The 26,440-nt window shown below is 44.0% G+C and overlaps 1 protein-coding gene across 16 annotated transcripts in view; it reads right to left on the bottom strand.

Annotated features, from left to right (window-relative positions):
- Positions 1-26,440, bottom strand: part of Med12l (mediator complex subunit 12-like) — a 313,028-nt gene that overhangs the window by 281,210 nt on the left and 5,378 nt on the right. For all 16 annotated transcript variants that reach the window (XR_003954333.1, XR_375531.4, XM_030252646.1 and 13 more), the window contains one exon: positions 5,587-5,691. Coding sequence is in view for 14 of the 16 variants with exons in the window: in XM_030252646.1 (XP_030108506.1) it covers positions 5,587-5,691 (105 nt within the window). In the remaining 2 variants the exon portion in view is untranslated. The remainder of the gene's footprint in view (positions 1-5,586; positions 5,692-26,440) is intronic.

Genomic DNA, 26,440 nt, shown 5'->3' with positions numbered 1-26,440 from the left:
GAGAATGTGCTCCCTCTCAGGGGTACACTGAGGAGGACAGAGCCTGGGGGTCACAGGAACCATTCTTATTCCTGTCTTGTCTTAATAGCACATGCTTCCAGAAATAAAAATTCTGTGTTTACAATTGATGTTACTTTCTTCAAGATAGAGAAATGTATTTAAAAGAAAAATTACAAGAGGAGTAAGTTAGGTACTCAGTGTTTTGATTAAACTGCCAATTCTACAAGCATTGGGGTAGGAGGGAAAGGAAAGCTGGGGGTGAGCGTGCCACTAAATGGGAATGGGACAGTGCAGAGCAGCAGGTGTCTGCCAACTATTTTATCATTTTGTGGTATCCCAAGTATAAAATGGGCAAAGAGAGGGATTGAGAAGAGCAAAGAGCAGGAAGAGGGAGAGGCTGGGAGGGAAGGAAGAGCAAGGTGACAGGAAACCTGGTGAGGGTTTTCAAGAATCCAGAAAGCACCACATTTGGTCCCTGAGAACCTTTCAGTTATACGAAGCAAACCACTTCTAAGAAGTATCACCAACAGTTAGCAAACAGTAGCAACCTAAGTCAATTAAAATGCTACCCTGGAAAACCAAAAAGTAAAAATCCCACCTTAGTTAAAAGCTGGAGGCCACAGGTGCCCTGTGCTTAGTTTGAACTGGTATGACTGGAGCTATTAGTCAAACTTATCCTCAGGACAAAAGAGCTGCTACAACTTTTTTTTTTTTAATGTGAACTAAAATTCCCTGAACTGAAAAGCAGTAATAATAAAAGTGTGGTAGTGTGAATAAGAATGCTCCCATCAGCTCATATATTTAAATACTTGGTCATCAGGAAGTGGCACTGTTTGAAAGGATTGGAAGAATTGGGAGGCGTGGCTTTCTTAGAGGAAGTGTGTCTGTCACTGGAGGTAGGCTTTAAAGCCCTAAGTATGTCTGTCCCTCTCCCTCCCCTCCCCTCCCCTCCCCCCTCCTCCCCCTGCCTTCTCCCTCCCCTCCCCCTCTCCTCTCACTCCCCCTCCCCCTCTCTTTCTCTCTCTTTGCCTATGGATCATCTCTCAGCTATTGCTCCAGTGCCTGCCTGCATGCCACTATGTTCCCTGCCATTATTATTAATGGACTCAACTTCTGAAACTGTAAGCAAGCCCTCAATGAAATGCTTTCTTTTGTAAGAGCTGCCTTGGTCATGATGTCTCTTTTCAGCAACAGGATAGTGACTAACAAAAGCTAAAGTAAGCAAACAAACAAACAAACAACCCTAGATATCAGATTTTTGTTTTTATACAGATTTCACTAAAGATTTTTCTTTAAGTCAAATGTTTCTAGAATTTTCTGTGGATAACTTATGTAGAAGTTATAGCTATAGAGATAAATTAAGTAGAAGCTATATTATTCTGTGGATAAATTGAGTAGAAGATATAGCCTGAGAATACCATTCCCAAGTTACCACATGTGGGTGTGCAGGACCAAGCCATGCAGAACAGGGCAGTATATCACCGATGAAAGAGTTTGTAAACAAGCAATCACTAGCAGCAATTTTTTTTAAACCTCTCAACTGATATTTGGTCTTTCTACCAAGGGCACTAAACAGCTAACTGCATGTGCTATTGTATATTAGAGAAAGCTCTAAGTTGCAATTATGAGTAAGCACATTAATCATAATAAACGGGAATAAAAATGAAAACTATTCTAAGGAGTCAATGTACCCTGTGAATAATGGAACAAACTGGATACATATGTTTTAGAGTTCTCCTTAGTGAATCTTGTAAACAAAGCAAAGTCGAAATTCCTAAGTGAGACAAAACAGATGCACATTAAGAATCAAAAAATTTCAAAACCATATAGCATTAAAAAATGGTTTTAAGAGTGACCCCACACTGGCCTGGGATACATGATGTCCCTGCCTCCCTCCACCCCAAGTGCTAGGATTACAGATATGTCACCAACCTACTACAGTGCTTAGTTTTGTTCTAATGGCAATATATTCAAAAATCAGAAGATATACTTTTTAAAGCCTCTCTCCCAAAACCTAACTCCTACCTCCAAATAATCAATGTGATTCTACTGTTGCTTAGAACACACACAAGCAAACACATACTCGTTATTTCCCTTTCTGGCATATCTGGCTCACTATGCAGAGTCAAGTATGAGTGCTTCATGCCTATATGTTGAATTCATTCATTTGTATACCTGCACAGTAATGTTCTGCATGGGTCTGCTGTCTTTATTTAATCAGGAGAGTGCTAACAGGCACCTTGAACGCTGGTTCTAAGCATTATTGTTATGAATCCTGTTAAACTGACCAACCTTTCACATCATTTCCATGCAGGTATAGGACAAATTTCTGTAATTTGGATGGCATGACTGTAATTTTAATTACACTGCCATATCATCCTTCAAACGATCTAATACCAATTTATACTCTTTCAAACAAAACGTAAGAAGGTCAATTCAGCACTTGTTTTTAATCCACCCAGAACTATTCAGATAATAGCTCCTTTGATAAGAATGGAAAAGGTCAGGTATTAAATACCAAGATTCATACATTTCATGTTAATGAAATCAAGTTTACACAAGAAATATTAGAGCCTTGAATACATTTCATAGAAAAGGTGGCCTAAGTTATAATAAGTTATTTTGGTTAACTTAGTTACCTACCTAAATTAATATAAAATTTGGCACTGAGACACCAAGAATTGAGCATTACTAACACATCTTTAAAAAATCCTACTCGTTGACATAAAACTGAATTCTCAAAATGCACACACTAAAACCCTAATCCAAAATGTTACTATATTAGATATTAGGCTTTTGTTTTTCTCTTTGTAACTTTATTATTATTTGCATGTATAAGAGATAGAGTATATATGTATATTTGGGACAGGGGTGAGGGTGTCCAGGCACATCCAAGCCAGAGCATGTGGTGGTCAGACAGCAAATTCCAGGAGACAAATCTCTCCCTTCTAGTTGAGGCAAAGTCTCACATTTTGTACAAACAGAGATTTCCCAGACATCTGCAGACTGAAACTGTCCCTCTAGAGAGACCTACTGCCCAGACTAGTTGCCCCTCCTCCTTCTGCTGTACGTAATAAAACGTGGAATTTCCAGGTTGTGGGAGATGCCCTCCATCAAAGCCAGCACAGTCCACCTGGTCCCAGCTTTTCTGTACGTGTCCGTGTCATTTCTTCAATGTGTATTGTTTCTTTGTTCCCAAATTGACCAAGCCATGCAGGACATGGACAGTAGATCACTTGACAAAGATAAAAGTGTTCTGGGGGCAGGTCGTGGGGAGATAGTTACAGTGATGTAAATGTTATACACTGCCCAAGATCTATGCACTGAAATGTGGCTAACTGGCAAACAGTATGTCTACTCAATTACATATATACAACTACTTGTTAATCACAAATACAGAATTGTAGTTGGAACATGAAGTGTATAAAAATTGCAAACAGGCAAATTTAAAACTATCGCTGTATCTGGTCAATAGCATTACATACAAATCAATAGTATTTCCACTGATGGTTTAGCAAACAATCATGTGTGTGTTTTTGTGAGAGAAAGGAAGTATAGATATTGACTTGCTTTTTTTATTTCTTACTTTTATTTGTGATGGTTTTAATATCAAAGAATAATGTCAAAAGAATTTTAAATCAATCATTAAAAGAAAATGAGCAAGAATTCTCGCGCGTGTGTGTGTGTGTGTGTGTGTGTATGTATGTATAATTGATCCATGGAAAAGATATTTTGAATTCAATAAACTTCTAAACATAATAGTCTGACTATAATCTTTCTACATTTTTAAGTAAAATATAATTAATCACTTCTTCCTCCCTTTCCTTCCTTTAGTCCCCTCTCAAGCCCTTCCCCTCCAACTCTGATGATACATTTTTAATGAACGTTGATGAGGGACAAAGGAATTGTAGAAAAACTGTAAATCTTACACAGAAACTTGGTTGTTGTGGTGGCACTGAAAGAGTTTACTGAGAAACAGTTTACGTGTGCCGTAACACACAGCAAACTCTGTGATAGTGCAGAGAGCAGTTCCTCCAGGAGAAGGAAGACACAAAGACCAATCAGGAATAGATAAGGAAATACTATGTGAGGTGCCGCTGGAAATGCTAACCACCAGCAGGTAGAGAGAAAGGTGAGCGAGAGAGAAGCGTTTGTCCTCTCTATCCACTGAAAAGACCAAGCGCTAATGATACTCCAGAACTGCTCAGCATGCCTTGCACCCCAGTGGCAGACACAGAGAGAGCATGATGAGCCTGGAAGATGGTGTACAGCAGGAGGAGGAGTGGGGATGCTTCACCGGGGTTTAAACAGCCCTTACCAAACAAATAGTGACTGCCCATGCAGCCAAAAGAAAAATGAAGGTAATTAAAAATTAATTAATTAATTAATTAATTAAAATGACCACCCAGGACCCTATGAGTAATACTGAAGTAATCCACAATGACACAGAAGAAAGAAGAAGAAGAAGAAGAAGAAGAAGAAGAAGAAGAAGAAGAAGAAGAAGAAGAAGAAGAAGAGGAGGAGGAGGAGGAGGAGGAGGAGGAGGAGGAGGAGGAGGAGGAGGAAGAGGAGAAAGACAAAGAAGAAGAAGAGGAAGAGGAAGAGGAAGAGGAAGAGGAGAAAGATGAAGAAGAAGAGGAAGAGGAAGAGGAAGAGGAAGAGGAAGAGGAAGAGGAAGAAGAAGAAGAAGAAGAAGAAGAAGAAGAAGAAGAAGAAGAAGAAGAAGAAGAAGAAGAAGAAGAAGAAGAAGAAGAAAGTGTAAAGGGCGTTCCCCACACTGAACTAAAGCCAACACATGTATGAGGAACAATAAACAGGAAAACATGTCAGCTCCCAGCACAATAAACCGTTCAGCAAGACCCATCAGTGAGCTAGGCATGCCTGTCATGTGGGCACACAGAAGACAGGAACAAGAAGGTTCCTGCAAATCCAAGGCCAATCTAGTCTAAATAGCAAGGGCTAGGCCAGGCAGGGATACCTGGAGAGACTCTGTCAAAAGAAATAAAGAATGGGGAAGGAAAGCAGAGTGAAGAAAAACATCAAATTGAAGAATAAGAAAGTTATAGGATTTTAAAATATTACTGTGAGGAGATCTGGTAATCCTGAGTTTGCTTTAAAAAAAAATAGTAGTAATTAGAGATTACCAAGAAGAAGAGGTTGCTATTTTTTAATGTAGGAAGACAGTGGGTGTCACAATGACTGAATGACAACTCAGTATAATCAACAATTGGGCGAAATGGCCTTGCATTCCTCCCCACATAATGTGATCAGTATATTCTAAGCAAAAACAGTGAACCTGAACTGTGGTAGGAAATAAACTAAATCTTGACTGTGGCAGTAGTGTAAAACTGGACCAGTCTCTTCTATAATGGCAGCCACAAAAGCCATAAAAAAATAAATAGACGGTGGAAAGGGACACTGGAGTGGTCTCAGAATGAAATGCCTGACACCCAACACCGTGTGTGCTTCATGGTTTGCAAACATAGCAAGAACTATGTCAAGGAAATCACAGACACACCTTTCAGGAGCCACAGAAAACAAGAGGCATTACCTTGGATGGGTTGATTACAATGTTTACAATGTTACCTTGGATGGGTTGATTACAATGTTTCTGGCTGAGCCATGTTCGTCTCCAGTGAAGGCCGGCTGGTTGTTGAATCCCTGCTTTACATTCACAGCTGTAAGTTCATCCTGCTCGAGAGAACAGACTGATTAAGCAGAGAACAGAAACAATGAAGAGAATCCAGGCACTGCAGCCTGAGTAACAACCACGTTCACTGTTGTCTGTACGGGAAAGCAGTTCAGAGGACAATAACCAAGAAGGCAGAACCCTATTTAAAAACCAGGGCATTCGTGAAAGATCAAGATAATGTGGTACATGTGCACTGCACAGAGGTTATCTCCAGAGTCAATCTTGACTACCATCTTGGAAGGATCAAAATCACCATGGAAACACACCTCTGGGTGTGTCTAGTACAGGGTCCTTAGAGAGGTTTCACTGATCAGGGAGGACTCACCCTGACTGTGGTGGCACCATCCCAGGGGACGGAGCCCTGGACTTAAGCAAGGACAGAGAAAACTGACACCAGCTCTCACTTCTGCTCCGAGTGTGGGCACCTTATAACCAACTGCTTTAAGCTCATGGGGTCGTGAGTTCCTGGCCATGATGGACTGTTATTACCTCAGCCTAAGGCCAAAAGCCTCCCTCCCCTAAAATTACCTCTTGTGAGGCATTTGGTCACAGCAGGAAGAAAAGTGACCACTGCAAATGACCCACTCTTTTAATCTCTCTGTGAGTTCTATTACCTCCTAATTTATAACTCGGAAAAAGGGAAAAAGCCAACAGCTCCTTCCATCACACACACAAACAAGAGATTGTAGAGTTGTTGTTGTTGTTGTTTAACTTTTTGTGGGAATTGCTTTCATCCTTCTCACATGTAGGTGCTGGAGACTGAACTCTGTCCGGTCATAAGGCTTGACTGCGAGCCCCTTTGCCAACTGAGCATCTCACAACCCAAGATCATAAAATGTTTCGAGTGGAATTGTTCTGAGAAGCTCATAGTTTGGCTCTCACTCCTTGCTTCATGTTTTTTTTTAAATATTTATTTATCTGTACGTGCATGAGTGTTTTTCCTGCGTGACTGGCTATGCACCACAAGGATGAGGTGTCTGCAGAGGCCAGAAGGCATCATAATAGGGGATACTGATGGCTGTGAGCTGCGAGGTGGATGCTGGGAATCCAACCCAGGTCCTGTGGGAGAACAGCCAGTGCTGTGGCCTGCTAAGCAATCTCCCTAGCCCACAGGACTATTCATATTCAAACAGGCTGCTCTACACAACTTACCCAAGACTGACTTACTCAACCCATAGTGAGCTGAAGACAGAAGTGAAGGTTTCTAGTAGTAAACTTCGTGGTAGTAAGCATACCTCACCACAACCTACAACGGGAGGAGTCACTGGCTTTACATATTCTGGTTCACTTAATCTTTACCAACTCAGCTGCTATATCATCAAATCCATTCCACAGGTAAGAAAAGTGGCATGCGCTATGCTAGTGCACCCTCTGGGCCAAGCCAGCACTGAAATACTATCCTTGGGATGCTCCTACACTACAAAGCAACATTTCCGTGACACCAAGAACAAATGTCCCATGAAAATGTGGTCTAAAAATACAATGCTACTCCTACAGTCCTTAACATGACCTCCTGAATAGATGTGACAACACTTTTCCAAAGTTACAACACACACACACACACACACACACACAAATAGCCTGGAATAAAAATAGTATTAGTATTACTATTATTAGTTATTATTACTATTATTTTGTTTGTGTTTATTTTAGTTTTCCAAGACAGGGTTTTTCTGCATAGCCCTGCCTGTCTTGGAATTCACTCTGTAGACCAGACTGGCCTCAAACTCAAGAGATCCTCCTGCCTCTGCCTTCTGAGACAATGCTGACACTAAGGCCTGCTCCACCACGCCTGGCTAATAGCCTCGGATTTTAGAAATTAAAAACAAAAAACAAAATACCATCATTGCTCTGCCCAGGCTATCACTGTTATAGACTAAATCAGAGCTTGAAAATACTGAATGGACAAAAAGCAGCTGGAGGGAATGAGGCAAGAGAGAGTCTCAGTGAACTGGGCTGATGGTCACCACAGCACAAAAGAAAGAATGGCAGACAACTGCTCCAAATGAGAAACAGAAAAAAACTGTTACAAGACCTGCTGTGGTCAGTCAAAAATGGTCACCTCGGCTAAGGACCTCAGTCTGCTAGGACATGCCACACAAATGCATGCTTTTATGAGCATTTTTGGCCACTTTCAAAAGATCCCAATACAGGGATCATAGTTCTGTGGAACTCAAGTCTCCTCTCAGCTGTGGTGTGGAGTGATCCACACAGAAGACAGATTGTCAGCGCTATCCAAAGACATCTCAAACTGATCATCTATTTTCAAATTAACTATTTAAAATTTTAAGGCAAAAGTATAATTTATATTTTAAGTCAGGAAGATTTTTGATCAACCTGAAGAAGCAATTAATACAAGTTTCTGTAGTCTTAGTGTCTAAAACAGCAGGGGTACAACTGTCGTCACAAGGAGAGTACCATAGGAAAACCCAGTGTGCATTTGCTTGCGATTTGCCACTGAAGTGTTGAGAGAAACCCTTAACTGCAGCATATGTTTTACTCACAAGGGTTGCGACTTAAAGCTCAAGAAGAAATACTAGGCTTTTGAGATTAGTTGGTTTTACAGTCTTCTTTACTTTCTACTCTCACCTGACACCACTCTCTCAGACCCCGCCCCCTCTGAATGTAGCCACCTCAAGTAGGGTTACTACAGAAACAAGTAGAAGCCAAGAGCATTGCAAGCAAAATGTGCAGAGAAGGTCTATTTTCTGAAGTACCTGAAACGAACAAACACAGATGGCAAAAATCCAAACAAGGAGCTAAGAACAAGACTCACACTCGAGTGTTTTACGACTGTTGATAACATTTCTCAAACTCCAATGCTGCACCCACAGACGCCCCCTTTAAAGGAAAATCATCCACTCTGACCTGGCGGCGTCTGCAGAACCGACTTTGAGAACCCAGGTTAGGGTAGTGGGAGCATCAGGCAGCTTTAAGTGGTTTAGACAAAAGGAGGTATGTGTTCCATGCATTCGGACAAGACGCTTCTATGACTGTTCCACAAGCTTTGCCAAGATTAATTAGGTATAATTAGAAGAGAGTCCAAATTTTGGAACGGAATGCGTCTACACTGCCAAGCCAGAGCTATCTGTAAGGGACACAAATAGCTACCTCCCTGTGAGCCTTGAACCTCTTCAAAGACTTTCCTAAATAGATGAATACCAACCATCAACTGTTACAATGATTTTCCTTGCAAAGACAGGGAGAAAGATCACAGCCATTACCTTCCAGTCTAAGAAAGCATTAGCCATATCATTTTGCTCATATAGGAAACTTGTATGGGTAGGTAACAAAATTATTCCAAAAGTAGCCAGAATATGGAGAAAGGGGGACTCCTACACTCCTTCCCATTGGCTTCAACTAAAATCCAAGTCTTCTGTGTCAAGTACAACCCCAGCATTTCAGAGACAAGGGCAAGAGCAACCTGAGTCCCAGCATGATCTACGTGCTGATATCTTGCATCAAAAAGGAAAATGCAGCAGAAGCCTTAAAGCAAATTGGGGGGGGGGGGGGGAGAGAAGAAAACAAAAGCAAAAGCCTAGAGAATCCCACGTTAACAAAGAAAGCTAGTGTTTACACTCCTCTGCACACTTACAAAATATCTTCTATATAGACAGAAAAATCAGACGTTAGGGACTCCTAATGCAGCCATAAAATCACACATATTTACCCTGAAGTTACTATTTTTCTGGATCACTTTAAAAGCAATCTTTTCAGTTCAATACAATTATTTCATCAAGGCCAGTGATAGCTCAGCTAGGAGAAGCACTTAGGTGCAGACCTAAACTCCCTGAGCTTGATCCCCAGGACCCACAAGGCAGCAGGAGAGAAACAACTCCCAAGAGCTACCCTTTGGCTTCCACATGTGTGGCACAGGGCACACACACGCACACAGAGTTTTGTTTTTTTAGTAAAGAATATTCCTTTGGAGAAATGATCATATTTTAATGCCAATCTGGAAACTACTTAAGCTCCTTCTCACCCAAGAATCAAAACAAAGAGGCCCAGCTTAGCACATATTCCAAAGTTCACATGAACTGCAGATCAATAAATAGCACACAAACACATGTGCACATGCACACACCCACTCTTATCCTTTTCTGACCTCACCATCTAATACATGGAGACATGTGGACACTCCCGATGGTCTTGACCACCTAGTCCTCTAACAAACTTAGGGACCACTTAAGGAACTGGCACCAAATCTCCAGAGGGGATCAAGACAACAGAAGAGCAGAAAACTATTCCCTCAGGAAGACTGGCTAGCCCATATCTTACCAAAACAAAGCTTTGTAAACCGTTTTACAATTACTTTTCCTGGTCTGAATCTCTCTCTCCAAAAAGCATTCTCTCAGGCCCCAGAGGTTATCTGCTGACCCATTAGAAAAAGCTAATATCCATGACAGCATGAGGGTTCATTCCCAGAGACGGAATGATAAATCCCATCATGGTCAGAGTTTAAAGTCATTGGGAAATACACAAAGTTAACAGTACAAGTGACCTGAAACATTAAGGAAGAATCTTTCACTCTCATACGTCACCATTAATTAGAATCCGTCTCACACTCCTTCCTTTGAAGTATTCTAAGGAATGTAAGGTCCAGCTACTGCCTGTCACTCATCTTGCTTCTGTCCTGCCTACCTCCTAGCTGTACTGAGTCTTCCTGAAATAGCTTCCTTATCTACATGGCCTTATCTAGAGGGCTTTCCCTTTTCTACCCTCTGAGGAACCTAAAGAAGGATCTAGCATAATTCTATATAGATCATAAATAATGCTGGAGACCTTTTTTCTACCAGACTCTGGGCACAAATCAAAACACTTCCCTGTGACTGAAACTGGAAAGCCTCAATGAAGACCAATGGCCCAGTCTGGCTGGTACTCTGTATGCTAGAATCTTATAAATCTGCATTAGAAGGCAGAGCTCAAAAAATAGTATTAGGACCAACTAACAGACCTCTCTATAGCTCATCTCTTTGTTTCAAAGGAAACAAGAATGACTTACAAGGCTAAAGTCACATAAGATAAAATGTTGCAGAGTTTAGCACAGTCCCTGATCCATTATTAATTGCCCTATTTTTTAATATTTAACTTGCATTTAATCTACTTGACAACTTTATGCATTTTAACCTATATGCCTACATCATGCCATTTCCACTGCTCTACCCCTTACAGTATTATGAAGTCTTTTGAATTTCACAAGCTATAATTGAGGCTCCTGCTCCATTCAATCAACAAGTAATTATAAATATAGCACTGAACTATAGACTAGAGGTTCCACCGTAGGCAAATGGAAGTTTCGGTATATACCCTAAAGAAACGTGCTGTCTGCTCAGAGAACAAAGAAGGGTTCAACTCAGTCTGGGAAGCCAGGCATGGGGGTAAAGGACCTCTGAGATGAGCTCTGATTGTGAAGGAGTTACCCTTCTCTAAGAAGGTCCTTTCAATGCCCAAGTTCTGACCTCTTTCATGAAGAGACACCACATTAACACAATAGAGAGTATGAAAGAGCTCCAGGATACTATGTAATTCATAAAGCAACCACACAGGCAAACAAATGTATAACCAACATCTCCTCAAGTAAATTTAAACGTGTCTAGTAATCCAGGAAAGAGGAAAGGGAACAACAGACTCAAGTCCACAGTAATCACAGTAAATGCCAACTAAACAGTTGTGACGTGCCTGAGCTGAGGTATTATCATGTGGACCCAAATGAGAAGAAAAGAAAAGCCCAATTATATGCTGTACTTTAACACTGTATACTTTAAAGACAAATAAATTGCTAGTAACTGGACACAGCAGATGCACACAGCCTAAACAGTAAACATAGGAATGCTCAAGTTAACACCAAATAAACATCAAGACAAGGAGAATTACCCACACAATAAAAAGAGGCATGTCACGAAAAAAGGTCCCATTCACAGGAAGAGTAGCAATCACAGATGAGGTACATGAAACAAAAGAATACAGAGGGGGAAATATGATTGATGTCTATGGAGCTGGGAAGATGGAAGAATACTGTCACTTAGGGAACAGGAGCAAAGCTGTAGCTAGAAGCTGATCCTGGAACCCTAAAAACGGGTAGAATACACAGCGTGTGGTGGGCCACAGAGGGAATTCTGTCTTTAATGTAAACACACTAAAGGTTCTAAGCAAGGAGGTAGCAGCCAGTCGTTCAGGTCTGCCGTGGGAACAACTGGTCAGAATAAGGGCTAAAATAACAAAGGCATGTGTAAACAGCAATCCAGAGGCCAGATGTTCTAAGTTAGTGTCTGCTTACAGGTTGCAACTAAACCTAGGGATACACAGGAAGAGAGGAAACTAAAAAGGACAAAGGTCTAAGATGGGCCTGGAGGAAACCCACCAGTGATCTAAGAGTCGGATAGAGAAGGGAGAAGGGCGCTGAGACTGCCCGGCAGTTCCAGGAAAAGGAGGAAAGCCGATGTTAACTGAGACGCACGGGGAATGCTTGGAGCAGGAGAGAGCAACACTGCCGAGTACTTCTGGGATGTGCACACCCCTGGAGACTGAATTCTGAAGGTCCCAGAGGCACACACTGGAAGGAGCAGAAGAGAGGGCAAGTTCACAGAAGGCTTCTAGAAAAGTTTGGAGAAAGAAGGGTGAAATCAGGAAACGGGGTCACAGAGTAGAGGGAAGTTGATAGCGTGTGCTTGTGGGGTGTATTTCACCAACACCAGGAAGGACAACAGAACAGAAACAAGCTCAGGAAAGAAATGACCTCCTGACTCTGTGTACAAGACAACACCACTGAACGCAGTGCCGAATCAGCCCGGACACTCAAAAGATAAGGAGAGACTGCACACACTGTCCAGTGTAGAACTGGGTCCAGAGGGGGAGGGGATCTCAAAGTCCTTGTCTCTAATAAGTGTGCAGATGACATCGTTTGAACTAGTATCTTTGCAGATGCAAGCAAGTCAAACGGGGTCATACTGAGTGTGTGGATCTGGGTCTAGTAGGTTAGTGTCCTGATAAAAAGGAGGTACAAACAGAGGGAAACACAGTAAAATGAAGAATGGAAGCTTTCTGGCTACACACCAAGAAAGGCCTGGACTAACAGAAGCTACAGAACACAAGGAAAGACCCTGCCTGAGACGCTGACTGACCGCAGCCTTGCCGATGCCTTGGTTCCAAAATTCTAACCTAAGAGAAAACAACTCCCAGTGTTTTAAGATGTCCAAGCTAAGGTGCTTTCTTCCAACAACCCTAGGAATCTAAGTATAAAAAAAGGACTTCTGCCATCCTGCAGGACAGCACTAGCCCCAAATCATGTGGCAGCAGTGGGGAAGCCATTACTCAGTCTATAGCAGCTGAGACTGCGGTTTTGCAGTAGGGACCAATTTCTATCTGCACTCCTTGCTTGACGCATCACCCCGAACCATCTGGGAAGTTATTAAAAGGAGATCAGCCACGGTTATACATGATGGTGAAAACATTAATACCAGCCTCCTTAAGAGGGAGAACTCAAGAAGAGGCAGGACTCCTGTGTAAAGAAATCTTTCCTCTCCCTTGGCCTCATCATCTCTAACACCAGGGCCACATTTGCATCAAAGTCAAAAAGGTTGTCTTTGTCTGTCTGCCATCATCTACATTGCTATTAATATTCACCTCCCATCCTATCCATACCTGCAGCCTGACAACCAATAACTATCAGACCTGAGATAAAAAAAAAAAATCAAAGGATAAACCTAGCACAAAACAGAAAGAGCTACCTTCATATCTATGCCTACCAAAAGCAGAAGAAAATATCTTTTCTCAGCTGGGCAGTGGTGGCACATACCTTTGAGTCTGGCACTCAGGAGGCAGAACAGGCAGGTCTCTGAGCCAAGGCCAGCCTTGAGAACTACAGAATGAGTTCCAGGACAACCAAGGCTAAACAGAGAAACCCTGTCTCAGAAAACCAAAAAAAAAGGAAATAGTAAGTGTCTTTTAACGGTGTAACAGTGATAACCTCTCTCCTATCTAGGCAATACACACATGCCTCATATAACTAGTAAGTATCATAGGCATGCTGAGAACTGTTTTTACATATTGAGAAACTGAGGCTGAGTACTGGGGAGAAGTGAAGATTTAGGGAGTATCATGGTTTAAACCTTAAGCGCCTACCTTAAAACACAACTCTTCGGTCTACTACTGGTAACAGTAAGGAGCTGCATCTCCGGCTAGCACTGTTGTTGACAGAATCAGGTCCTTAGAGACAGTAAGACCTCCGAAGCAAGCAGTGCTTCCAACGAACCTACCCCAGCATCCCGGCTCCCTACTCGTCTTCTGTGAGATGGCGGCCACACTGCCCACGTCACATTCCCAGTGTGACACAGACAGAGCAGAACTGGTATACGTTGCCTGTTTTAACTCAAAATCACCCCAAGTATCACATCCATGACCATCTTTATATGGCCAGCACACACAAGACCAGCCATGCACATGACTGAGCGCCTAGAAACTCTTAAAAAGGATTCAACGGAAATGCTCTCCGTAGATGAGTACCAAACACGTACTCCGAGTGCCAATTCCCCTCCACAACGGCCCTCACTCCAACCCTAGTGGCCAAGGGAGGCTGGCATTTAAAGTAGGAGAGCCTTTGATTCCAATTATATCAAAATACAGTACACTTAGCATTTATTTCACTCATTTAAATAATTGTATCCCATTAATTCATACTCCAACCCCATTCAAATGCTTGTCACCCACTGATCTCAAACACCTGGATGTGGCTTCTCAGAAAGATTCCAGGAAAACTGCAGGAGAAAAATACTTGAACTTTTAGATCTGCATATGCATAAGGCAGGAAAGGGACCTTAAGTATCTGCTAGTTTACCCTACCCAGATTTAGTCACAGAAGAAGGCTTTCTCTTTAGCCCCTCCACTGATAGGGAGAGCCACAACCAACCCCAGATGACTCTCCCTTGCAAACTTTCCAGTGTAAATTCTTCCTTCCAACCCCATTTTTACTCAGCCTTTACTGTGGCCATCTGTAAGGTGACCTAAAGGTAGAGACAACAAATCCCAGCCTGAGCCTGTGGTCACGGATGTTAATCCTCCAGTCAACTGGTATCCCTGCCTCGGTGTGGCTCTCTTTGGTTCCTCTCTCCCCAGCCTTAAGTACATCCCTATCCCAAGCTCAATGCACTGCTGTGGGAAGCCATGCTGTGGGAGGGCAGAGTGGTTTCTCTTAGTGGTAGTGGTGGTATTCATTCATGTGAGGTTAGCTGTTTGCAAACAGAGCTTCCAACTGTAATCTGGAGTCAAGGAAGACAAATTTCCCCAAGCCAGCATAAAAAAACATGAAAAGCACCAGTGTAAACAGCTGACCTCCATCGGTGCCTCTTAACCTCTCCACCTGTTCCATTTTCAGGAAGCTTGCTCACTCCCACATTCTCAGACCTGCTTAATTCACAAACCTGCCAGGCAGTTCTAGCTACTAATTGCCACCAAAGCATCCCACAACAAGGCCAGCAACAGTTAAAGAGGGGACTCGCAGAAACGCAAAGCTCTGTGGACCCTTTCTGTACTAAGACTTTTTAACCAGGGGACTGGCTAAAGTCAGCTAGAATTCTTGGGGGCAGGTAGGAAGGTCTGACTTCTCATTTCAAGTCAACAACGAACTAACTGCTAATTTGAATTCCTAATATGTCACTACCAATCTAGCACAAATGCCTCACTCTGGGGACTTCAAGTACCAGGACTGTGACGCTAGCTTAACCGTGTCCCAAGAAATCTGAACGCTGTCCACACCCCCTCTTTTCTTTTTCTTTCTTTTTTTCTTTTTTTTTCCCAATTATCGCCACCAGCTGCCACTTCTTCTCCAGTCCTATTTAGGTTCACTGTTACTTTGTGTTTTGGTTCCTGAAGCCACCTTCCTCACAATCTCCTGGGCTCCACTCTCTCCCTGACACTGGATTGATTAGGGATGAACTAGTGAGACAATCTGACAGAGAATCATGTACACTTACCACCATCCCCCGCCATCTCCCACCATCCCCCACAAGCAAGCTGCCAGGCCCACCCGGCAATAGCCCAGCTCCACCAAGCCTGATTTGAAGAGCCCGCCATGCCTGCCTGCCTGCCAGCCTGCCCCTCCGTGCCATCCCAGCAACCTGCAGTGTCTCCGAGCATCCGGTCTCTCACTGCTGACCTCATGCAGCACCTTTAGCATCTCACCATGGGAAGCCTGCCAATCACAGCACAGGCTCCAAAGTGCAGTTCCAGCCTAATGTTGAAAATGGCACCGGAGAGGCCAGTGCTTCTTGTGCCTCGGTTTCTTTGTTTATAAACAGCTAGTTCCACTCATCTCAGAAATGTCAGAGACTGTTGCATATCCAGCTACACAAAGCACTCAGTAAAACCAGCCCAGTAAATACTGTCGACTATAATGTAACTGGCACTTTATATACTACTGAATTATATATCAGTTCTTGATCATAACATTAAAAAGAATTATCTGTCATTTTAGAAACTGTTTTAAATGGATTTGTGAACTGGACACGGACTTCCACGTGGTAATACTCCTCCAAAGGCAGGCTGTTACCAGTCCTGGTCCTCAACAGACAACATGCACACAAGGACCATGAGGTGACACAGCAAGGTGGCACTGCCACTATGTGCAAGCAGCACTTCACTTCTCTGGCAACCTGTTTTTATCACATATTTATATCAGATTAAAATTTAATTCTAAAACAATCTAATCCCTCACCACAGCTCTCTGATGAACACTCTTCTCAGGGAGATGGACAGCAGGCTCCTATTTCCTTCCTACACGCCCATATCACCCAGCACAGTGGGCTGCATTCAGCAAGTACTGAGAAAACAAGCGCATAATATCTCACAAGGTTTAGTTATTTAACAATCTCTAAGAAAATTTCCAATAGTACTAGGAACTTAAATAGTATCTCCAATTCACAAAGAATCTTCAAAACAGTCAGTTGGCACTTCATTTAAAACATTTAAAATAAAAACAACTGACTCAAGAAATATTTTTCCACAGTGTCTACTACACAGTAGGCAGCACCGTGCGTAGGTCTATTAAATCTGAGCCATGTCAGCACTGCCTTTCCTTGTGGCTGAGGAGAGGAAGGTCTGGCATCTCCTTAGACCTAGTGTTTCACAGGGCCTCCCCACCTTTAAGAGAAGCAGCACTTTAACACAGAAGATCCCAACAACACTTCAGATACGTGTGGTACTGTTAACATGTCACTCTTGCCAGTGTGTTCTGTAACAGTCTTGTCAGTCACCTCAATGGATCACTCCATGACTGACATGAGAGGAAAGCTACGGATCCAGGACTCTGTTCACAAGGCAGCGTGGAGAGGAAGGCACTACATGTGGCTGTCTGGGAAAAGCTATTCTTGCTGAGGAAAACCCTGGCGTGACTCTGGAAATGTCGCGAGGGAGTCCCACGGAAGTCACATCTCTTCAGCTTTCTTAAGAGGCAACCAAAACCATCCCTCCTCTGAAATGCTCCATCTCTGCCTCTCTAGCCTTGTCTGGGCTCATCTGCCTTCCTCTACCAGGTTTTGTCACTTCCTATTTCCTGTCCTAAAAACACAAGTTCATGTATTCATAATATTCTCATCTAAGAAAAAAAATAAGCAATTCTACACACGGGATCCCAGCACTCAAAAGGCTGAGAGCAGGAGCCTCTAGTCCCAAGCCAAAATGTAAACACAGAATATTTTTTTAAGTCCCAGGCAAATAGAATACATCAGTAATATCAGAGGTAAAGTCAGGAAGACTGGGAATTAGAGGGCCAACCTGGGCTACATGAGATGGTCTAAGAAGGGTCTGGAGAGATGGCTCAGTGGTTAAGAGCATCAGCTGCTCTTCCAAAGACCCAGCTCCAATTCCCACTACCCATATGGTAGCTAAACACTGTCTGCAACTCCAGTTGTCGGGCACCCAACGCCCTCTTCTGGCCTCCACATGCATACAGAACGCAGGCACACATGCAGACAAAAGACGCATATGCACACAAATAAAAATTTTTTTAAAAAATAGTAAATCTAAAAATCAGAAAGGAAGGAAGGAAGAATTCCTATGTCTGTGCTCAGAATTTCTGCCCAGGCCTTCTCCATCCAGCCCAGGAACCCATCATCTCTGAATGCTTATAAAAGGAACAAGCCATCACTGGCACTTGCTTACAAATGGAACAAGTCATTGCTGGTTTATTCCCATCAGTACCTCTTAATGACTCTGGTATCCTGTGCACAAATGAGGTATGCTCCATCCCCACGTTCTCAAAAGCGGGAACTATTTCTTCCACATCCTGGCACTGCCATGCCATGTACCAGGTTGGGACTTGGCAGATTTCTAATACAAACTGCTGATAATGACTATTGCCCCATTTCCAGATCCAGTCAACAATTATGATCATTTCTTTATGACATACCAGCTCTTATAAGGCCCCTCTGTACAGGACTGCCAGTGGCTGGGGCCGACAGACGCAAAGGTAATAAGCAAGTGCGCACTGTGCTAGAGGCTGCGGGAACAAGACAGGCAGGCAGCAGAGGATACAGGAGCAAAGGTCCCGAAGACAAAAGTCACACAACAGGTCTAGGAAAGTCAAGGTCCCCTCAGGATTTTAACTGGCCTCTTGGACCACTCAGTACAGGGGAGTCCAGTTCCACAGAATTCTCTTTCTCAGAGCCAGCAGGCAACATATGTCATCATAGGCATGTCTTATTTACTCCTAAGTCTACAAATTTTCAGCTTCCACTAATGTAAATTTCAATTTTGAGAATTTTTCAGAGATTTCTGGAATTGAAAACACACGCACATATAAACCTTATAATCTCCTCCCCTCTTACTACATTTCTCCGCCCTCAGGGAAAAACTAAAACTCTCTTTCTCTGAGGCACACTGGTTTGGGGATCAGCATCAATCTATCTACCAACAGCCTCAGCCAGTGTTTATCCAGGTCAGAGACCTCTGGGCGCTAAAGAAGTTCCCAGCTCCTTCCCTGTGAGAAGGCAGGCTGTCTTCATGGTCTTCAATCAAAATGACAGAATGAAATGCAAACCAGTTAGGAAAACCCACACAGTCAAGAGATTTGCAAAAATATAAAACACCTCTTTTTTCATCAATTCTTTTTATTTGAGAAGAGATGTTTCTCGTTAAAAATAAAATAAGATAAAATATCCTAAACCTGAAGGTGCACAGGTAAATCATAGAACTCTTGTTCGGCTTGGAGAGAGGTTTGACTGCCAACATCATACACATACCAAAAATAAGTAAAATTAGCCCATTATTATATTTAAATGAGCAAATATAAAATATATTTTTCAAATTTTTCTGTTGATTTCCAAAATTTTTGTAAATATTAAGAAATACAACTAACCAGTAGAAACCAACTTGGCAAGGGATCTCCAATGCTTAAGATTGTAAAGAGATCCCAAAAACACGTTCAGGAAGCTCTGGCTTAAACTAAGGAGCACTAGAAACATTCCTATTCCCAAGTTGCATTTCTCAGGGTAGGCAGGCCACTGTAAATTCTGCGGATTTTCACGCCATCTCTCTAGGCTCACATCAACTCTGCTAAGTCTGCTACGTGAGTTACTGTTGAAGAGTACCCTGTTCTGCTTCCCGCTCAAGCTTCCCAAACACAAGAACAAAAAACATCTGTGTGGAATCTCAGAGTCTGTGAATGAGACTTTATCATGGACCTAACTATATATGAGATCATCCTCAATTATCCAGATAGGCACAAAACCCAGTGACAAGTGTAGTCCATGAAGGGAGGGGGGAGGGGGAGGGGAGGGAAGAGGGGAGGGGAGGGGGAGGGGAGGGAAGAGGGGAGGGGAGGGGGAGGGGAGGGAAGAGGGGAGGGGGAGGGGGAGGGGAGGGGGAGGGGGAGGGGAGGGGGAGGGGAGAGGGAGGGGAGAGGGAGGAGAGGGAGAGGGAGTCCTGGGAATTCAAAGAATTCTTTCTTCCCTAAACCTTCCAAGGGTCTCTGGCACCCTGATTTCAGACTCCCCAATAGAACTATGGGAAATACATTCCTGCTGCTTTAAGCCCACCTCCCCACCCCAACACTTTGTAGTAGCTTCTTATAGTAGCCACAAGTAACAAAGGAGTCACCCAGGGGCCTCAGTGTGACTCTAAGAGCTACTTTGGCCTTTGTCATCTTAAATCTCATATCCAAACACCACCACAGGGCACCCAGGACTTGAGCCCACTTTCCTCTCCACACCTGCACAAAGCAGTAGGTCTAGGCCCCAGAGCCAGATGGTGCTACTCGCAGAGAGCCTTAGCCCAAGCCAGTCCCTCCCTCTGCAAGTTCACTCTGCATCCTCAGCACCACCTACTCCTACATAAGCTCCAGATTCTAACCCTGCTTCATCAGGTTCTATCAAAGAATGGGTCACGTCCTATTGATCCCACGGCAATCTGAAAAACATTGAAACCACACTGTTCCTCAACTTACCTCTCCAGCATTCCCCAAGTCCCCATTTCTCCACTCCAGAACTAGGTGAATCCAGAAAGGTCTAGGGTGTGTGGCTGTATGGTGACCCAGAGCACATCAGTACTTCCCCTGGCTTGTACCTACTAGATGCCACCAAGCAGCAACACACACACATACTCAGATGTGACAACCTAGTGTCTCCAGATACCGCCAATGTCCCAGGGCAAAATAAAGACAAAGCACCGTAGCTGAGAATCGGCTGACGGTTGAATGCTCCAGGGCCCGGATCTAATGGTCCTACCATTATTTATGACTGTGTCCATTCACTTAAAAACAGAAGCAAAGGTTCTAAATCCTAGGTGTGAGCCGGGGATGTAGCAGGAAATCAGATTTGGGTCCTGTCCTCATGAAGCCCAAGTTGGCAAAGAGCCTGAAGAGTGCTCAATGATACCGGCTGAATGGCTGAATCAGTTTGGCACGCACACGCACAACATTCCCCTTATGACATGGAAAATAAAACCCAGCAGTGGAAAGTGTCTCTTCCTCAGGGCCATAGCATTCTTCAACTAAGGAGGACCCACTTTCAGGTATGTTCAACTGACCTGGTGACCCTGTTATCAACGAAGCTGACACAGAAGAGCCCAAATGCATAAAACAGAAACAAGACAAAAACAAACAAACAAACAAAACACAAAACAAAAAACAAAACAAAACAAAACAAACAAAACAAAAAAAAAACCCTCACAACTAGTGAGTAATTAGTCCCAGTAAACAAAGAGCCAAAAATGCCCCGGCCAGAGCTACAGCTATCCCCAGAGGTAGAGATGGGACCAGGAGCCTTTCTCCCACAAACACAAGGTTAAGCCTGCATGAGCTTTAGACAAAGCCATGGGAGATCTGGCAAGCGGAGGCAACAGAATGCTGAGCTGAAAAGGACCCACTGTCACCAAAGCAGAGGGTGCCCTTGAAAGCAAAGAGATTCTCACTGTTGGGGTGACTTAGGAGTACTTAGATTAAAAAACAAAAACAAACAAACAAACAAACAAAAAACTGCCAATAATGTAAAGACAAATCAGGGGACACAAGTGCCAGCATGAATCTCCTGTGGGAAGTCACTCCATGGGAGCTGAGCTTCCCTTTGTCTTGGAGAAGCTTGGTACAATCCACCTCTACCACTACAGGCATGGCTGCCACACGTGGTGCCACTACAGGCATGGCTGCCACACAAGGTGCCACTACAGGCATGGCTGCCACACATGGTGCAGACCTACAGACCATCCTTCTCCAAGGCTGGGAACAAGGCTCTTCCATCAAAGCCCCTCCTGTCGACAGGGTGTGGGGGATACCAAGGAGGGGGGTCTCTACCCTCTCAGAGGAGAAGGGGAGGGCAGATGGGGGGAAGGATTGTGGGAAGGTGTGACTGGGAGTGGGGACAGTGAGCATGATGTAAACTGAATAAATAAGTAATCAAAAATATTTTAAGTAAAAAAAGAAACAAAAACTTCTCCTGCCCAAAGTAGAAATAAAGGAGACCACTGCTTAGCTTCTCTTGGCTTCCAAGAGACCTTGGTCCTGAGGGACCTCATTTGGTGCCCTGTCTCTTGCCCATACCCCAGTCTGAGCCAGAAAATAAGAATTCTGATAAGTTAACCACAAAAAGAGGGGGAAGCGTGATTCTCTGAGAGTGGAGAACACCACAGTGACATTCTGCAAGTATTTAGTACCTGGCTCCAATAATGACTTAAAGAGAGTGGACTTCTATTGTTTACTTTAACAAGAACTACAGGGAACATCAATACCCCCAGGTCAGCTCATCAGCTTACAGATCTCAGGGGGCTACTCACCAACATTGTGTGTCAGCGCTTCCAATGCTTACAAGATGGCTGCAGCCCCTCCAACTACATCTCCTCTTACTACCCTTGCAAACAGGGGAAATGGTAGCTTTTTCAGGGCATAAGGAAAGGGCTTTCTCCTTCACCTGTCTATTTATCAGAGAGGTAAACAGTCTCCCGCAGCAGTCCTGTGGTAGATTTCCACTACACCTCTATCTAGAGCGAAGGTATGTGCTTAGTCAAAGCTGAAAAATGACATGGAGAATGAAGACCTGGGTTTGGTTTTTGGTTTTTGGGGTTTTTGGGGGGTTTGGTTTTGTTTTGTTTTGTTTGTTTTGCTTTTTTGTTATTTAAGTGGGAGGCAAGAAAGGAAAAGCAGAGAAGTGTCTGCCTTCTAGAAAGTCTGACAATCAGCCTTCATTTAAAAACAAAAGAAAGGCAGGCCTAGTGGTCAGCACTTGCCAACGTCTTTGGTGTAAGTACTATACCCCCATTATGGATGTTTTCAAGTGATGAACCTGACATCGCTCACAAACATTCCTGAATTTTCATGGCAGCTGGTACAAGCTGGCTCCAACATGCCACTGAATTAGACCTCACATTCGATTTAAAAAGTTTACATGTTCCTTCATACTAAACCACTCTGGATATCACATGGTGCAGATGGCAGAGCTGGAACGCTCTAGAAAGGGGAGCCTGACCTCCAGGCTGCTGCTCCTGTCAGACTCAGGAGTCCACAAGCACCTCTGTGAAGGGAGTCCTGTAAGTGCTGCCAGCTCTCTCCTAGGGACAATACAATAAAAGCTGATAGAAAGAACCATGTGTATTCAAACAAGGCCTTAGAAGGTATTGGGTGAAATCTCTTTTTCACCTCACACCTCTCTACCTGGGTGCAGGGAAGGGTTGGGAGAGCAAACATCTCTCATAGGAAAAAAATGAGGAACAGTGAACACGAATTTTGTGACCAGGCTGTGGACAAGGCTAGGCAGGGTCCTTCCATCTTCTTCGGTATGTTAAGGTTCCTCTCCCAGGTGGGAGATACCATAAAGGACTTCATTCTTAGGAAGCTAATTAACTAAACCCAGGAGGGGCTTCTCTTCAGCATGAAGACTGGAAGACACATGAAGCACAGGAAAGGGAGGGTAATGGGAAAAGTCATCTTTCAGAAGAGCCCAGGTACACAGACTATGGAACTCTGAGCTGTCAAATAACAGCGCTCATCAGTATGGCCTTGCACACTGGAAATCCCAGCTACTAGGAAGGCCGACTTAGGATGTTCCCAGGAGCCCAGGAGTTTTGAGTAGGAACTTCAAACCACTTAGAAGAAAAAGGATAAAAGAAAAGAAAAAAGCAACAATAATACTGAAAGCCCATTTTTTAAATGGCAATCAAAATTATTTAATTATATTTTAGGTTTCTTTCTCCCAAGGCAAAAACACTATAAGGCTAACAGTACACCTTGAAATGCAGATTATTAGCAAAAAGAAGAAATTAAAATTGCTAATCCAGGGCTATTGCCCCGGTGGTAAGGCTTAAAAGTATTCCCCAAGATTCATATTGCCCTGATGCTAGAGAGCTCAGAGAAATGAGTAGGTCAGTCACCTAGCTATGCCCCACCCCCACACCTCACCATCTGCTATGTCAGGGGTCTGGAAATGGGTGGGTTTCAAACATAGGGCATCCCACTCTTGACCTTGTGCATCTGTGAAATGCCTTTCATCAGTCTATAAAGTAGAAAGAACCCCCTTAAAGTAGAAAGAAGCAACCCTCTATGCTGGATCTCCAAGCCTTCAAGACTGTGCAAATACCTTTCTCTTCTCCATGCTGAGCCAAGGCAGCTTTCCCTAGCTGCACAGGGACTTGAAGCTTTAGCCACTTCTCTCATGCTCACACTGCCTACTCCACCACAGTAGTGGCTGGCCCCTGGAGGAAGCTCAGAACCTCTCTAGTCGCTGAGAACAAAGAGAAGGAGACCTTCGTGAGTTGAGTCTCCAGACTCCATTCTCACCTACCCAAAGACCAGACCCTCACTCTGTGGTTCTCCACCTTCCTGAAGGACCAAACTCCATCTCAAGTGTCAACCTGTGGGGAAGCATCCATCAGGCTAAAAAGACAGTGGCTGCCACCAGCACAGACAGCCTTACCTAAGTCCCTAAAGTCCAGCTGAGGACCCAGTGCCAGGTCAAATCACAGCACTGCTAAGTTAAAGCAGGGTTTTGTGGCACAAAGCTAGCTCACCTCTCCTTTGCCTCAGGTTAGCCAAAAGAATCCATGGGAAATAGCCTCTGGTATTTCCAGACCCAGGCATGGAATTCTACTCAGCTACAAATGCTTTACAGCTGACAGGAAACAAGCCTAGGGGTGTTAGATCAGTTTCAGGGGGAGAGTAGCTAAATGCGCACTCTCAGAGCTTAGTTCCCAAATATACCCATTCTGCAAATAAGGAAAGACTGAGACCCGAGGTAAGTATTGAGCAGGGGGTAGGACCATGACAGAGCCTAAGCTGCTCTGCAGGTAAGCAGACAAGCTAAAACACTGATTCTCAAATTCAGTGTGCTGAGAAATCACCTAGAAAGGTTACTTAGAACTTCCTGAGTTTCCTCCCACTAGTTCTGACTAGGCAGATCTAGGGTGGAGGTTAAGTACTGCGACTCTCTGTCCAGATCTTTTGCCAACAGTAACTGGTGACTGGGTAGGGTCTTGGGCATACCAGGCAAGACCTCTGCCTTTTGAATAAAACCCCCTGAGCCATCTGGCAACTTTTCTTAAGGCAGCCAGAATAAGAACGGAAACAGAGCTTTCTACCCAGATTCGAACCTGAGTCACCTAGAGGCAGGTCCACACACTTCCCTGAATATTGGGATTTTGAGGAAGTCTGAAGCAGCACCTCACCTCCCCCAGGCCAACAAGGAACATTCCAGAACCAAATGTCTCCCTAGCCTCTGTCTTCCTCCTCCAGGCAACTGGCCAATTTGTCCGGTCTTCCCTAAGAACTCAGTGTCATCTTCCCCATTCCTCCACCACTGCTCCTCCCCCGGGTCTCTCAATTTCGTTTATTTCTTTTTCAATTAGAACCTTGTCTAACCACAGGCACAAGGCAGTCATGTGATCACCAGCAATAGGTCCTTGCCCTCACGTAGCTTACACTCAGTGTGGTTGGTGGGCCTTCGAGGAGACGCAGCACCCTGAAACCTGAACTTCAGACACTGAAAAGGCATAGTAATACAGGGTAAGAAGCTGAAGATCAGCTGCAAGAAAGGTTCCTCCTTTGGGACATTCTCCTAGCTAAGAACAGAAGAACAATAAACGCCACTACAGCAACAGACTGGAACCTGATAAAGAGCCGGGCCTGTTGGAAGAGAACAGCCGTGGCCCACTGTACAGCCAGAAGCCAGAAGGGTACACAGCTAGAAGTTGTAAGACCAGACTTCCAAGGCAGCGCTCGTGGATACTGTCATCAGTACAACAGAAGGAACCTGGATCCTTTACCAAGACATCAGCGACTTGAAGCTGACCTGTGTTGAGTGTCGTGTATGTGTGGCAGGACCGTGTGCCATGTCTCTCTATGCTCTGCACACAGCAACTGGTTTAAATACAAACCACATCTCACAGGTGAAGACTGTGAATCAAAGAAGCAGTAGATGGTAGAGCCACAACTCAGAGGCAAGCCTGTGGCAGCAGGGAGCAGCCATGGAGGTGAGCTAGGGCCAGGATGGTGAGGCCCTGAAGGGTCTGCATACTGTTGTAAGCATAAGAGAAAGAAGGTGGGGATAGACTGGGCTTTCCTGACAGGCTCTTAGATTTGACTAAGAATGAATGGAAATTCTGTTTTTGTTGTTGTTTGTTTGCTTCTTTGTTTTGTTAGAGACAGGTTTTCTCTGTGTAACCTTGGCTGTCCTGGAACTCACTCTGTAGACCAAGATGGCCTTGAATTTAGAAATCTGCCTGCCTCTGCCTCCCAAGTGCTGGGATTAAAGGCGTGCGCCACCACTGCCCAACAAGGTGGAACTTCTGAGGAAAGCCTCCACCAAACTATGATTGCCTGCACTGATAACTAAACTCGTGCAGCTTCAGCCCATAAAAAGATCCTTAAGTGAAATTCCCAAAGAGGATGATGGTCCTGCAGTGTAGAATGCCTGAAGCTCTCAAAGCAGGCTCTGGATCAGCAGTGTCAGATTACCATCCACCAGGTTAGAAATGCAAATTCTGAGGCCACGCCTCAAACCTGCAGAATCTGAGATCCAATAACCTGGCTTCCTCCCCTACTCCAGTTTTGTTGTTTGTTTGTTTGTTTGTTTGGTGGCAGTTTTTTTTGGGGGGGGGCAGTTTTCGGGTATCTGAACCCAGAGCCTCACACAGACTAACACAAAACCATCAACCACCAGCAGCTTACACCCATAGGTCTAAACCTTTCAGGTGACTCAACACTACTCAGAAGCTGGAAGGCTGTGTGCACACAGCATGCCAACTCTGCAAAGTGGAGCTGCCCCCCTCGCATGAGCA

This window comes from Mus musculus, chromosome 3 (assembly GCF_000001635.26).
Source record: "Mus musculus strain C57BL/6J chromosome 3, GRCm38.p6 C57BL/6J".
Classification (NCBI taxonomy): domain Eukaryota; kingdom Metazoa; phylum Chordata; class Mammalia; order Rodentia; family Muridae; genus Mus; species Mus musculus.
This window is presented reverse-complemented; position numbering and strand designations above follow the sequence as displayed.